The 14,824-nt window shown below is 45.1% G+C and overlaps 1 protein-coding gene across 3 annotated transcripts in view; it reads left to right on the top strand.

Annotated features, from left to right (window-relative positions):
- The window catches only part of LOC147460169 (AP-1 complex subunit gamma-2-like), a 76,107-nt gene extending 64,328 nt beyond the window's left edge, over positions 1 to 11,779 (top strand). For 2 of the 3 annotated variants that reach the window (XM_086511272.1, XM_086511273.1), the window contains exons 12-18: positions 9,060 to 9,187; positions 9,470 to 9,574; positions 9,842 to 10,140; positions 10,237 to 10,533; positions 10,609 to 10,781; positions 10,896 to 11,000; positions 11,171 to 11,779. In XM_086511272.1, the coding sequence (XP_086367398.1) occupies positions 9,060 to 9,187; positions 9,470 to 9,574; positions 9,842 to 10,140; positions 10,237 to 10,533; positions 10,609 to 10,781; positions 10,896 to 11,000; positions 11,171 to 11,266 (1,203 nt within the window). In that variant the 3' untranslated portion in view covers positions 11,267 to 11,779. The remainder of the gene's footprint in view (positions 1 to 9,059; positions 9,188 to 9,469; positions 9,575 to 9,841; positions 10,141 to 10,236; positions 10,534 to 10,608; positions 10,782 to 10,895; positions 11,001 to 11,170) is intronic. The other variant, XM_086511274.1, reaches the window with a different exon arrangement.
- Positions 11,780 to 14,824: the final 3,045 nt, after the last annotated feature.

Below are 14,824 nucleotides of genomic sequence, written 5' to 3'. Positions count from 1 at the left end.
GTTCTTTATAAATCTTTACAGGTGCTTATCACAGATGGTTTTGGCTGTGCAAGAGTTCTTCCTTCCGACGGTGTGACTTGTGCAAGGCTATAGAGGCACTCGTTTTCCTTGTCGTTTGCACGCTAACCACGTCATGGTCTCACAACATTTCCTCTAAGCCCTGCTCATACTTTGTAAGCTACTTATGCTACTGAAACTACTCATGATCTATGTGGGCCAAAACTGCATTTACCATAAGAAGCATATGTTGTGAGACGACGTTCCGAGCTAGAGTTAACTCTTGCCTCATGTCAATGCTATGCTCCTAGAGTTTCTTGTAGAGATCCTCCCTCCATTCCTAAGATCCATTTTATTGACTTCATTATTTCTTGTGGAGCATAAAAATACCGTTTTTCTTGAAACTCTAGGTCCTCCCTCCATTCCTAAGATCCATTTTGATTGCCTTTATTATTTGTTGTGGAGCATAAAAATACCGTTTTTCTTGAAACTCTAGGTTAAAAAGTACTTGCACTTCTAACCATAGATTTTGCTCAAAGGGATTACAAGGGAAAATTCATTAGATAGTCATGATACTTTCAATTGTAAAGTTTCAGACAAGATTTGGATTTAGCTCTATCTTGATATCTCAAGAAGTTTTGGATGCTCTTTCTTGTTCTTGTAGAGAAGTATGAATTCATCCTGATGAATGTGAAATCAAGAAAGAAAGAGTTTAATCATAGTGACTTTGCACAATAATTGAAAGCACGATAGCAGGTTAGCAAAGTGTTGAATCGATTGTCTGTTTCAGTGATGTGGCCATTTTCTTGAAAGAACTATTCTGAGTTCTCTAGAGGCCCTAAGAATAGGCTTTCTTCTTTGAATATACTTCTCTCTAGTTGTATATTAGGCTGTAGACTACTGTAGATTTTATGGACACTTTTTGGTATCACACCGCTATGGTGTTCGGTTTTGTACATTTATCTTCAGGATGTGCCCTTGAGATGTTTATTTTAATCGACGATTTTGCTTTAAAAAAAAAGATAGGCATCACTACTTTCAATCTAAAGTGTGCTCAATGTGTCTAGACTCTATCTCAATGCAAGTCTACAACGTGATGAGTTTTGGTAACGTATCAGTCCCTCTTCTATGGATCCGGCCCTTGGCCTTGGTACGCTATTATCAAGACGTGGATATCCTTGTGGATTATACGGATGGTATTGTTCTCATTGCTGACTGGCCAGGCCAAGGTGATACGTTTAACACCATAGTACGGAGGGTGGGGGCATCAACATCAGTACTCATATATGGTCAAGAAGTGATGGAGTACGTAGTCCTAGACATATTTGGTAGTTGCTCATAAAGACCCTCTTTCTGTTGTCTTTGGCTGTATAAAGGGCTTTTGAGTGTAGTTACCGAACATTGGGTAACTTTTTGGTTACAAGGCCTGAGGGCTCAAAAATTGTACTGGGACACTTTGTAACGGTTATAAGAACTTGGCTACTTTTTGCAGTTCTTGATCTTCTTAGCTCTATTGCCCCCTGCTGAAATTCCAAGAAAGTACAGTCGTAGAATAGTCAGATATTTCAGTAAAAGTCATTGTGTGCTTGGTTCTGAGCTCACTGTTAATACTTGGCATCTTGACTTGGCAAGCCTGCTCGAGAACACTTTTCTTAGTCATCTGAAAAAAGGGCTGATATCAGATGGAATGAGCTGACATTGTAGGAAAGGATGGACTTTTGGCTCTAATAATTAGCTAATCGGGTAACTGATGAAGAGGAACACCATTAATATTAGGAAATCTTTCTTCAAGAGTAGGTCCCAAAACTCCCAACCGAGGTTGTCCAAAGGATTAGGCAATTGGTGTGGCAACAACAAGTTCTGGCGGATGTCTTAGCATATTGTCCGATTATGTTGTCGAACATCCCTGTCAAACCACCCCTTTGTCGGGGATGATTACCGTTCGTGCTCAACAATGTACCAAGGAATGTGGAGCAATTTTGGAAGTTAGTTTCCACGCAAGCCACATGTCACATGCACATGGCTTTCTGAGCCATGTGGACATGCTTGATCGACTTCTAGAGCCAATTTTCCAGTTTTGGAGCCCTCTTGCATAAATGGTTTGTACAAGAGTTTTGACAGATGTTATGACAATATGGTGGGCATGACGAGCATGCAGGTTTGGGTTAGAGGAATCTGTTTGTCCAATCTGTCTGTCAAATGGTTCACCAAGGAGCGAGTTATTGGCTGGGTGCGCACATTTGCACATTTTTACCGACCCAACCTAAGTTTCTCGACCTGGCCAAAAGGAGCAGCTAGGCCAGCGTTTTCGCAGAAGTTGGAGCGCTATGGATTAGTCTTGACGTTTTGCAATAGAACCAGCTGGCGTTTTTGCAGCAGCCCATTAGCCTGGCGTTTTGGTAGCAAATCAGCCAGCAATTCCATATTTGCAGCAGATCACCCAGCGTTTTCAGTTTTCAGCCCTCTTTCTTGCGGGAGATGTGCGAGATTGAGCCTCTCTAGATGTGGTCCGGTACTTTGCCAGCCCATTGAGCCTCTCCCGTCATCGAGTGCTCCCATTGCTGCCCATCTTTGGCTTCATCAAGATCTGCGTTTCAGCCTTGCTTTATGCAACGGATAGGCTGCGTTTTTTCAGCCAGATCTGCGTTTTTGCAGCCAGCTTTCAGCCTTTCATTCCTCTCACACCGGGAGCGCATGTCAGCCCTAGATCTACCCCTTGGTGGCCATCAGCAATCACTCATCGAGGCGGATCCAAAGGTGTATCAAATCAGCCCTGGAGGTGCTTCATCTTGAAGAGTTACCGAGGCGACATTCTCCATTCGAGGAAGTAGAGTTTGCACTTGAGGTATTGCATGTGTGTACATTCCATTTACGCAATCAAAAGCAAATACCACATCGGCGGGTTGTCGTTGAGAGGGTTGGTTGGGACCCCATTGGGTCTCTCTCTCTTCTTCTTGGGTGTGTGCGTGCTAATAAAAAGAGGAAAATGGTTAAACCTTTCTATCGCCCAAGTGTGGTAGATTGGTTATGCCATCCCTCTTGAATAAGAGGTCTTGAGTTCAACTCCTCGTCGGCTAGATCTTTAAGGTCTCTTGGAATAGTTTTCTACGACATTGAAACTCTCTTCTTCTTCTTCTTCTCTATCGATACAACATCGACGGAGACTACAGCAGAGGATTCGAGCCATACTCTCTCGAGATCTAGAGTGCAGATGAGGATGGATTCTAGTAGTAGTATCTTTGTTCTAGTTCCATTGTACTTAGACATGGTATTAGATTCACCATTTTGTAACAGATTGGTCTCATAGGTCACTTTGGCCTTTTGAAGACGTTAACATCTCTCTCTCTCTCTCTCTCTCTCTCTCTCTCTCTCTCTCCAAGGTTATGGTGTTTAATACCCCACCCCACAGTGGATCAGGAGGTCAGCACCTACATTCACATATGGCCAGGAGATTGTGGAGTACACAGATGCTTACACTTACCTTGGAGTGGTTTTTAGCGGACCGGCATTCTCACTCAGGAGAGAAGCAGAGACCAGATTGACTAGAGCCCGTGCAGCATTGGGTAGATTGGAGAGGATGTGTTCACAGGTTCAGTTTTAGGAGCCTCGGACGAAGCTCTAGCTCTTTGACACCTTGGTGGCTTCTGCATTGCTCTATGGAGCTGAGATATGGGGACCTTCATTGGATCATCACAGGGGGTCGAGTCACACTGATGGATGGGGGAGCATGGAGAAACCTTTGGTCTCTATGATCTCGCGGCTCATTAGAGCCAAGGCATCAGTACCACATGCCATTATCCAAGCAGAGCTAGCGGCCCCCCCATTAGTGGTTGAGGCGCTCATTAGATCAATCTCTTTCATACACCGCATGTGGGAACTTCCTAGAGACAGATATGCTCGCATTGCACTTGAGTCCTCTCGACAGTTAGCCATGCAGGGAGATACAGCATGTTGGTATGGGGAGATGACATCATGGTTTCAAGCGCATGGGTTTAGCATAGACATGTTGCCACCCTTCCAGTACTCATTGGATGCACCATCTCTCACTCTTACACAGTCCGAGATCACCAGGCTCATTCGTCAAGACCTGACCCAGCTAGACACCATGAGGACATGGATACAGCCGGCGCAAGAGCTGGGCACGAAGATGGCTTTCTACAGAGAGCATCTTCTCCAGCTTACGGAGGATGGTTTTGTGATGAGACGCAGATACATGGACACCCACTTGTCTCATGGGATAAGATGTGCTATTGGCCAATTGCGCACATCTTCTCACGAGCTCCGGATTGAGATTGGGAGATACAACGGAGTATCAGCACAGGCCAGGACTTGCCCTGAAACCGGCCTGTTCAATCCAAAAAGGGCGGTAGACTTTACTTCAAACCTTGATTTAGCTTTCACCCATTATTAGTCGTCTATTTTACCTATACTTTCAAGACACAACAAAGGGGAGAGGGATACAGGCTGCTAGATTGCACCTGTATGAGTAGACCGACACCAGATTGGCCCCTAACTTAGGCGCCCCTTTCGGTATTTCTTTATTGTTCAAAAGAGGGAATAAACGATGTGGTTCCCTACAAGCTGCCCCGCACACACTTGGCTGAATTTCCACTGTTCCGGCCTGATTTCGGCAGCATAACTGTACTAGGACACTTCACAATCAGTATTCCCACGCATTGACTGACTTTCCCGACGCATACGGGCACTTTGCAAAACCTGGCGAGAATCTGCAGCACGCTGAATTCTCTGTTTTCAGCCCCGAAAATGCGCCAGATCACCTGTACAGTGGTCCCCTCGCGTCCCCGAACCTCCTGGGGGTATTAGGGACCGTTTAGGGCCAAAACCCTAAACCTGCAAAAATACACAGCAGGCTGTAATTTACTGTTTCGGGCTCCGTTTCGCGTGCCGGTCGCATCCGTAGCAAGTCCTCGAGCTCCTGCACCTATAGGGCTACTTGCCCTTTGAATCGGACGAGATTTCGAGCGTGAAACCTCTCCGAATCACCTGTACCTGCGGGGGATTAGCCGCTAGCTAATCCAGTACCTGTGCAAGAGGCTCTTGCCTCGGCAATCACGCATGAACCCACACAACTGTACATTGGTCAAATGAAGAGCCCACTAGAGGGGCATAACATACTGCCAAAGGGGAGAGAGAGGGCAGTGCGTAGCGTGCAGGGCATCACTCCTAGCACCGCACTGTACATAGGAGGGAAAGCAAGCACTCCATAGCTCTTAACCTGTGACAAAAACTGAAAATGAGCCTCTCCCAGCTTAAAATTCAGCGCCCCCTTCTCTTGCATGAGGAAAGTGCACCAGAAGGTGCCACTTGGCACATTTATAAGCATTTTTCCCGTTTCGGGGTTGCCGCCTAAAAATCTCCCAACCGGTTGCCCAGTTGACTTCACGGCAGAGTAAGAAAATGTTCCCCTTGTCATTCCGGAGGTAATGACGTAAACACATTTTCAGGTCCCAAAATAGCAGTTCCCTAAATTTTAGGAGATGTTGCCATTGTATCTTTCTAGGTCATCTGACCCCCTTTGTACACTGCAGCCACACCCAGAACTGAAATGTAGCCTCTGTAGCAAAGGATTCCACTTTGGCTAGTCAATGACCCCACTTTGGCTAACCATAGTCTTTGTCCAACCTTAGTGCTCTCTTGCCCTCAGGCCTAGACTCCCTCTGGACAGTTCCACACTAGCTATGCAATGCAGGGCAATTAGATTTCCCGAGGGGTGTTTCCAAAAAGTGAAAGTAAATAGATAATAAGAAAGAAATCAACAAAAAGGATAGATAGTAGTCACACGCTGGTGACATGCCCCTTGTGTGACATGGAGCCTGAGATGGAGTTGCACTACACATGCCGTTGCCCCGTCTACTACGAGATACGAGGCCTCTTTCATTGCTTGTTCAGAGAGGGTTTTGGACCACTCTCCAGAGTCATGGGTTATGAGGATCAGAGATGCTTGGGTTTGTTCTTGCTCGAGCTGCGCAAACGCAGAGATAGCTTGATGAGTGGAGAGGCTAGCCAGTCTCAGAGACGGATCACATATTTCTTTAGAGCAGACACTGGATAGTCGTCGCAGGAGCTACTACCGCAGCAGAGCTCACTTTCGTCTCACACCAGAGCACACTGATCGACTGAGCGAGCGAGCTGGGGAAATCTAGACGCCTACGATTGCGGAGGACTACACAACATCGACACAGGCTTCATTAGAAGATTCAGAGCACTCTGGCCAGGCATGCACGACGCCCAGTCAGACTATTGACCATGGAGGAGATTGATGAGAACCGCCAACGCCCGATGCTAGATCTCCTGTGATTTAGCTATCCCGGCCAGTTGCCCATTTTGCTTAGTTCACATTGACCAGTCTATGATCCCATAGTTTTTTTGTTTTGTTTTGTTTTGTTTTGTTATGTTGTCAGTTTGTTACTCTGACTTTGTATTAGATCCACCACATTGTAACTTTCTGGTCTCATAGGTCACTTTGGCCTTTTGAAGACGTTAATATAACATTTCATTTCATCTCTCTCTCTCTCTCTCTCTCTCTCTCTCTCTCTCTCTCTCTCTCTCTCTCTCTCTCTCTCTCTCTCTCTCTCTCTCTCTCTCTCTCTCTCTCTCTAATACCACCCCACAGTGGATCAGGAGGTCAACACCCGCATTCACATTTGGCCAGGAGACAGTGGAGTATACAGATGCTTACACTTACCTTGGAGTGGTTTTTAGTGGACCAACATTTTCATTGAGGAGAGCAGCAAAGACTAGATTGACCAGAGCCCATGCAGCATTGGGTAGATTGGAGAGGATGTGTTCACAGGTTCAGTTTCAGGAGCCTCGAACGAAGCTCTAGCTATCTGACACTTTGGTGGCTTCTGCATTGCTCTATGGAGCTAAGACATGGGGACCTTCATTGGATCATCACGGGAGGACGGGTCGCACTGATGGATGGGGAGACATGGAGAAACCTGTGGTCTCTATGATCTCGCGGCTCATTAGAGCCAAGGCTTCAGTACCACGTGTCATTATCCAAGTAGAGTTAGCTGCCCTAGAGACAGATATGCCCGCCTTGCACTTGAGTCCTCTCGACAATTAGCCATGTAGGGAGATACAGCATGCTGGTATGGGGATATGACATCATGGTTTCAGGTGCATGGGTTCAACATACACAGATTGCCCCCCTTCCAGTACTCACTGGATGCACCCTCTCTGACTCTTACACAGTTCGAGATCACCAGGCTCATCCGTCAGGACTTGACTCAGCTAGACACCGGGAGGACATGGATACAGCCAGTACATGAGCCGGGCATGAAGATGGCTTTTTACAGAGAGCATCTTCTCCAGCTTACTGAGGACGGTTTTGTGACGAGGCCCAGATACATGGACACCCACTTGTCTCCTGGGATACGATGTGCTATTGGCCAGATACGCACATCTTCACACGAGCTGCAGATCGAGATTGGGAGATATAGCGGAGTACCAGCAGAGGCCGGGACATATGCCCTGTGTGTGACATGGAGCCTGAGACAGAGTTGCACTACACATGCCACTACCCCGTCTACTACGAGATACGAGGCCGCTTCCACTGCTTGTTCAGAGAGGGATTTGGACCACTCTCCAGAGTCATGCGGTACGAGGATCAGAGATGCCTGGGTTTGTTTTTGCTCGAGCTGCGTAGACACAGAGAGAGCCTGACGAGAGGACAGGCTAGGCAGACTCAGAGACAGATCACAGACTTCTTTAGAGCTACCACCACAGCAGAGCTCGTCGCCTTACACCGGAGGCACACTGATCGATCGAGCGACCGAGATGGGGAGATCCAGACGCCCTCGAATGCGGAGGACTACACAGCATTGACGGAGGCTGCATCAGGGGATCCGGATCACTTTGGCCCGACATGCACAACACCCGGTTAGACAGAAGTGCACAAGATGAAGAACCTAATCAGACGTGCATGTAAGAAAGTGCCTAGTTCGTCTAATTTTGAAGGACAGAAGTGGAGAATAGAACAGCAATGAATGTGCATAAGCACATACATCAGGGTCTACTGACAGTTGCGGGTGTTAGAGCCTTAGCTGTACATTGCCAGAAGTTAGGGGAGTAATTGAGATCTAATCCATTACTCAAGCAACCAGCTTGCAAGGATGTTAGAGCATAAGGATTGAAGTCTTTTAGGCCCATGTCACACGGGCACCGTACAGGCCCAAAAAGAGCCTGCCCACTATGTCACATGGTGACAAATATTCATTTGAATTAAAGAATTTTGCCATTTGGAGCACTGCATGAGCTGCAGCAGGCTGGAACAGTTGAACCTGATTCGCTGAACGTCTTCGGCTCAAAGCTAGTGGGAGCCCCTTGCAAGGGAGCTTACTTTTTTGCATGTCTGTGGAGTGACTAGGATGGGCGAGAAGGTCAAGCTACCTTTCTTCGCATAGAGAAGGACATGTGACGTAGCAATTTGCCATCTCAGCAGCACACGTCCGGGTGGACGTGTGTGACACAGCCCTTAGTTATTACAATGGTAGAGAGGTATGGAGTCCAACACTCGTGTAAAAGTGCACAGTGAGATGAGGAGCACGCAACCTCGACATTAAAAGCCCTTCTGAAAAGGGTGGCAGCTCATTAAGCCTTGTTGAAATGCTTTGATACCTATGCCTACTTTGATAAGTTCCGTGAATACTCTCTCCTTTCATAACATATGGCTTACAATGCATTTCTGACATCTATATATGCATATGGGTGCTCACAATTGGATTTGACACTCTTTTTGCTTTCCACCTATGCACTCGCCTTACAATGGACCAAACACCGTCATCGGCTCAACTTCCAACGCCACAACTACACTATTCAGTACCTCATTGACCTTATCGTCTAAGCCACTTAAGGTCCCCAACTTCCGGCATTCTTGTTTCTAGATTCTCTACAAGGACGGAAGCCTAATGACCAAGGCTTGTTGTATAGCTTTTGTTCTGGCTTTGGCGGTCATTTAAGCTTACACGGTTGGTTCAAGAGATGATTCTTCTTGTTAATTGTCCCTTATATTCGTCTTTTTTTTTCTTATTTTGCAGGTGACAGAGTCAGACACAGTAGATGTGGTGGAAAGAGTTATTAAAGACGATCGTGTAAAACCAGAAACACGAGCTATAGCTCTCACTGCATTGTTAAAGCTTTCCTCTCGTTTTCCTCTCTGCACAGCGTAAGATTTTTATTTCACTGAGCTTTGTCTGGGCAGGAGGTAATCTTCCCTTTGTTAACAGATGTTCTATTGTTGCAGCCATATGTTTTACTTCCCCGTCTCAAGTGTTGGGTCAATTGCTTTTGTTTCCATGCTGTGGTTTAGTCTCTGTTTTTGACTTCGGTTTTTTGAAGATCAGGCACATCGAAGAGTTGATATCTCAAAGCAAAGCATGGGTCAATTGCTTTTGTTTCCATGCTGTGGTTTAGTGTCTGTTTTTTACTTTGGTTTTTTGAAGATCAGGCGCATCAAAGAGTTGATATCTCAAAGCAAAGGCAGTTTTATTCTTGAGCTACAACAAAGGGCAATAGAGTTCGGATCCATTCTTGCAAAGCATCAGAACATCAAGTAAGTTTGGTCATTGTAAATCTGAAACATAAAGAGCACACTAGTAATGCCCTCTGGCAAATAAATTAATTTTCAGTTGGGAGACCATGGAAAGCTCATCTTAGTCTTAAATACTTCGTTTCCACCTTGTTTTTGCATGTGTACTTGGAAGGGCGGAAGATGCACTCAGAATACTAGCATTTGCATTTCTTAAATAGTCAGTTTTTTGGACTAGTTGGAGATGTTGATAGGATACCTAACAATCAATGCTGAGTTTTACCTGTAAAGGGAAGCGTTGGTGGAAAGAATGCCAGTGCTTGATGAGGCCACCTATGTTGCCAAGAAGTCTGATGAGGCCAATGTAGCAATCAGCATGGATGGCAAAGCAGAATCTGTTTCTCCTGCAGCCACAAGAAAGCCTGTAGCGAATGGTCACGTCAAACCAGTAGTAGCACCAACAGCTGCTCTCATGGACTTGCTTGATTTAAGTGTGGAAGATGTTCCTTCTTCCACCCAATCTGCTGGTGACTTCTTACAAGATCTCCTTGGCATTGCATCTATGACAACTGACACCAACAGCTCACAAGGTATCAAGAAAGGAACCATAGCAGAAATTGAGTTACTTTGTTTCATCCCCTGGTTTATTTTGTTCAAGAATGTTATGGTTGTTGAATCATATGCAGCTCAGACTTCAGCAGGAGGTGCAGATGCATTGTTAGATTTGCTCTCGCTTGGCAATACATCGACAGCATCGCCACCAGCACCTGCAGTGTCGGCTTCTACTTCTGCTTCAGGCTTTCCTTTACCTCAGAAGGCATCCATGCCGCCCAGCTCCAACTCTTTGCTGGACCTTCTGCCTACTGGAGCTGAGCCAATGAATGGTGTTTTGGATGGTCAAGCGGGATCGACAGGGAGTCAATCCAACTCTGACTTGCTCGGTGATCTAATCTCTGGAGTGCCACCGCTTTCAGCTGCAAAAGGTAGTGTTGATATCCCTTCATGCTAGACAATTATTATGGTGCTGCTGCTAAGCCTTGGGGCCATTGTGTTGGCAGCAGAGAGCTCCTTGTTTCCTACTGTGGATGTTTTCCAGAGCAAGGCTTTGAAGGTGACTTTCAGCTTTTCAAAGCCTCCAGGGAAACTGCAATCTACACTGATAAAGGCAGTATACTCAAATTTGTCATCAACACCATACACAGATTTCATTTTTCAAGCAGCTGTCCCAAAGGTATGTGCTGTCTTTTCTTTTGCTAGTCAGTGGCCTAGATTTAAAGAAAGGGTTTGTAGTAGACGATTGTCAGTCGCTTAGAAAGTGTTTTGAAGCCTAGTCTTTGTGTTTCAGTTTCTGCAGCTGCAACTGGAGCCGGCGAGCGGTAGTGCACTCCCTCCATGTGGAGAAGGGGTGATTACACAAAACATTATGGTGCACAACAACATGCATGGCCAGGTAACTTTTTATTGGCTTTTGGAGTTATATGTGAAAGCTGATTGTACCCCCCAAGAAGCACAGCTAGTGCGATGGATTAAAGACTTGTGGACACACTTGAAGCACATGGGAATATCCTCTGTCAAAGCAAAGTTGAACTGATTTACCTTTTGTTATTGTGCATATTACAGAAGAATCTTGCGATGAGATTTAGAATTGGATACAAAGTGAACAATCAGGACGCATTGGAGCAAGGACAGTTCAACAATTTTCCAACCGGTCTGTGATCGTGGTTTATATGATGACTTGCAAGAAACCTTGCATTGGTATTTGCAGTTGAGCATCAGGATGTTCAGCCTCCCTTCTTGCTCTGTGATCATTCTTCCTCGAATATGGCTGGCTTTGATCGGTTCGTGCTCAAGGTGGGATCATTCACCAGATAAGAGAACAAGAAATCACATGAGAAAGCCCTGCAATGGAAGGGAATGTTGTACTGGGTGGCAGAAAGTTTGGAGTGTTATGTGCATGCCATGCAGTTTGGGTTGCATAGGCTACATTCCAGGTGTTTCCAGCATGCAAGCACGTGCGTAAGTTAAGGCTCAATGTAGCACGGGACATTCCTTAAGTTGAATTTTGCAATTAAGTGCCTATTTATAATTTGTTTGTGCTCTCTACCAGTGGAAGCATGATTTGTAGATTATCTAGCCATTTTCAGCTGTAAATTGAGGAAAAAGCAAGGTGCTACAGTTTTTGAGACTGTATAACCATTTTTTCTTCTTAACGTTTCACATCTTTTCATCTGTTTGAGTCGAAAACGTATGTAAATAACTTACGAGTTTTCTTTGGTACTAGTTGCAAGAATAGATGTCCAAACCTCTGCATGCATGAACATGATGATAATTGTTGCCACATATTTTTTTAAATGCTTGAAATTCTAGTCCTTCCAAGGGGTAGTTACTGACATTACACATTTTTTGGTCTTTATTTAATAATATGATTGTATATTGGTGAAGGTGAGATGGATGTCTTAGCAATCCCTGCTGAGGACTAGCAAATAGTTTCATGGCGGCTAGAAGCAGCATAAACTTTGGTAGGTGAAATTTGTTAGTAGTAAACTCTACATAAACTTCATGGCCTTTGAGCATTGAACATGTGGAACTACTACTTAAAGCTTATCATCAGGTACTGACTATGGATTTGGCGATTTCAGCTTTACAAGTGTCCTTCCTTGCATGATTTATATGCAGTTTGGTAACTAATCTATACACAAAAGGAGATTGGGCCCCTAAGATGAATCACATCTTAGGGGCGACAGGGGTTGAGCCTCTAAATGCGTGTGTGTGTGTGTGTGTGTGTGAGAGAGAGAGAGAGAGAGAGAGAGAGCGTGCCAGCCACCTAAATTCTGCATAAACTTCATGGTTTTTGAGCATTGAACATGTGGAACTAATACTTAAAGCTTGGCATCCGGCACCGACCATGGATTTGGGGTTTTTAGCATTACTAGAGTCCTTCCTTGCATGGTTTATATGAAGTCCATACATGAAAGGACTTAGAGCTGAACAGGGGTCAAGCCTTTAGAAGGTGTGTGTGTGTGTGTGTGTGTGTGTGTGTGTGTGTGTGTGAGAGAGAGAGAGAGAGAGAGAGAGAGAGAGAGAGAGAGAGAGAGTTGGTGTGGTGTGCTGCGTGTAGGCAGTCCTGCCCGTGAACCCTAAGCTTGTGCGGTTTGTGACCTTCCACCCGCACCCACCTTGCGGGTCACAACTTGCCCATAGGTGCATGTGTCCGTGCGTGTGTTGCATGTAGGTAGTCTTGCTCGCGTTCCTGGGCATTTGTTGTTGCACGCAAGTTTGCCTTTTTGCATATCTGTTCTCGTCAGCCATCTCTGCGTGTGTGCATTCGTAGGTGTGTGTGTGTGTGGGTGTATACACTTGCTGAGCGCCCCTCGGCTCCCTCAATTCTGCACAAATTGAAGATCAGGCCTTGCCTCAATAGTTATTGTCCTTCGCAATTTTTGTACAGGTTTTCAATTTGGTTAGATGCCATGCGTTAAAGTTTTCAAGCAGCAAGGTTCGTGTACAACCAGCCTGTGTGTTTGAATAGCAGTCAAAAATCAAAAACACCAAAAAGAGTATGTGTTTGTGTGAGCTTCACAGGGATTCGATTGATCAATGTATATACAAGTGTCGGAAACCCATGGAAAGTTCGGATATGGATGTTGTACGCCTTATCAAAGAATGTTTGCATGAGGACTTCGAGGATGCACGTCAAGCTTGGGAAGGATCTGCTCTCGTCATGGAACTGCGTATTCCTATATAGGAGCTTATGGACCTTGTTGCCCAATATGCACTTAATGTGGTGATTTGTTTTTTCCCGAGTAGAATGCCTACGGCTCACGATGTAGGCCAATGGGTTGATTTCTTACTCAACCGGCAAGCAATCAGAGGGCTATACTTTGGTGCGCCAGGCTTCTATGAAGTCTTGTTGGCCGACATGGATGCTCGAGATGCTTCGCTTGAAATATCTCCTCTTTTCTTCAATACGCAAATGACTCATGTACTGCCTTGGGCTCTCACCAAGAACTATCAGAGCTTCATTCGTCGCAAGTATTCCGTATGGGTTGAGGTGGTCGACTTTCCTCGCACCTGGCATCACTTTATTCCCTTGTTGGTTGCCTAGTTGGGCAAAGTCATTTGCCCTCCTAAGCTGGATACAAACACAATCGTTTTTGTATTCCGTGGGATATAGATATCTCCACACCAGAAGGTATTTTGATTGATTCTAGGGATGCAGTGGCTAGAAAGCATCCATTTAAACTTGCAAATGTGCAAATTCTTGCTTCCGTTGGGGCAAATTTGGTTATATGCAATCTGATGTCCGGAACCAAATTTGCAACCACCTCCTTCAGATGTCCTTACCCCTTAAGCTCACCTCTGAAATCTTGTCTGCACTTTCGGCTTGTCCAACTATTAAAGGGAAAGGAAAAGAATAGGTTTTAACCTCTCAAACTCGGATAGTGCCCAAGAAATCCGCTAAAGTTCGTATTCTGGCATCTTTTCGTAGTTATGTGTCTCTTTTGAAGAATGTTGCTAAAAAAAAACTCCCTTGTAATGACCACTTCTTTGCCTGAAGCTTCGGACAAGGTTGTTTGCTCTTACAAGGAAGTCGTTACAAGAGAAGTCTCATCATCGTAAGGTGCCTTCATTTTTAATCATCCATGTCCAGGTCTTGACTCACCTCCTCAGGTACCTATAATTGGAGAGGATGTGTCAATGGGTATTGGTACTCGAGTTTTCTTCCTTTTTCTCGTTCTCTCACCACTCTATATACCATATAGAATGCATAGTTCTTTGAATTGCATCTCTTATAATGTGTGGGTTATGCAATCACGACAAGTGGTGGCTTACTTGGCACTATGTACATACATGTAAAGCAGATATTGTCGTTTTTCAAGAGTATAACCAGCATCAATTTGCAAGACATACTTCTTACTATGCAGGCTACTGGATAGCTTATGCAGGATCAACTTGCTATTTTGGCGTGCTTATACTTGTTCAACATGATCTCTTCCCGACCTTGGTCTTCAATGACCCAGTTGGGAGATGGATGGTCATCCAATATATTGTTAATGGGGAAGTTTTCGAATTTGGAGGATTATATGCATACACAACTTTTGTAGATAAGGGCACGGTTGTGGAGTGCTATCTCCTCTTATTGTTGGCGTCCCAGTGCATTTTTCTGTGGGGATTTTAATAATGCACCAAACCTTGCGGATAATACTATGGGGCATTTACATGCTATATGGAACGGCAATCATGGGATCAATTTATGTTATGCATGTAATGGGT

Source organism: Adiantum capillus-veneris, chromosome 4 (assembly GCF_014529385.1).
Source record: "Adiantum capillus-veneris isolate H3 chromosome 4, ASM1452938v2, whole genome shotgun sequence".
NCBI classification, from domain to species: Eukaryota; Viridiplantae; Streptophyta; class Polypodiopsida; order Polypodiales; family Pteridaceae; genus Adiantum; species Adiantum capillus-veneris.
Note: the sequence above shows the minus strand (reverse complement) of the source record. Positions and strands in the feature narration are given on the sequence as shown.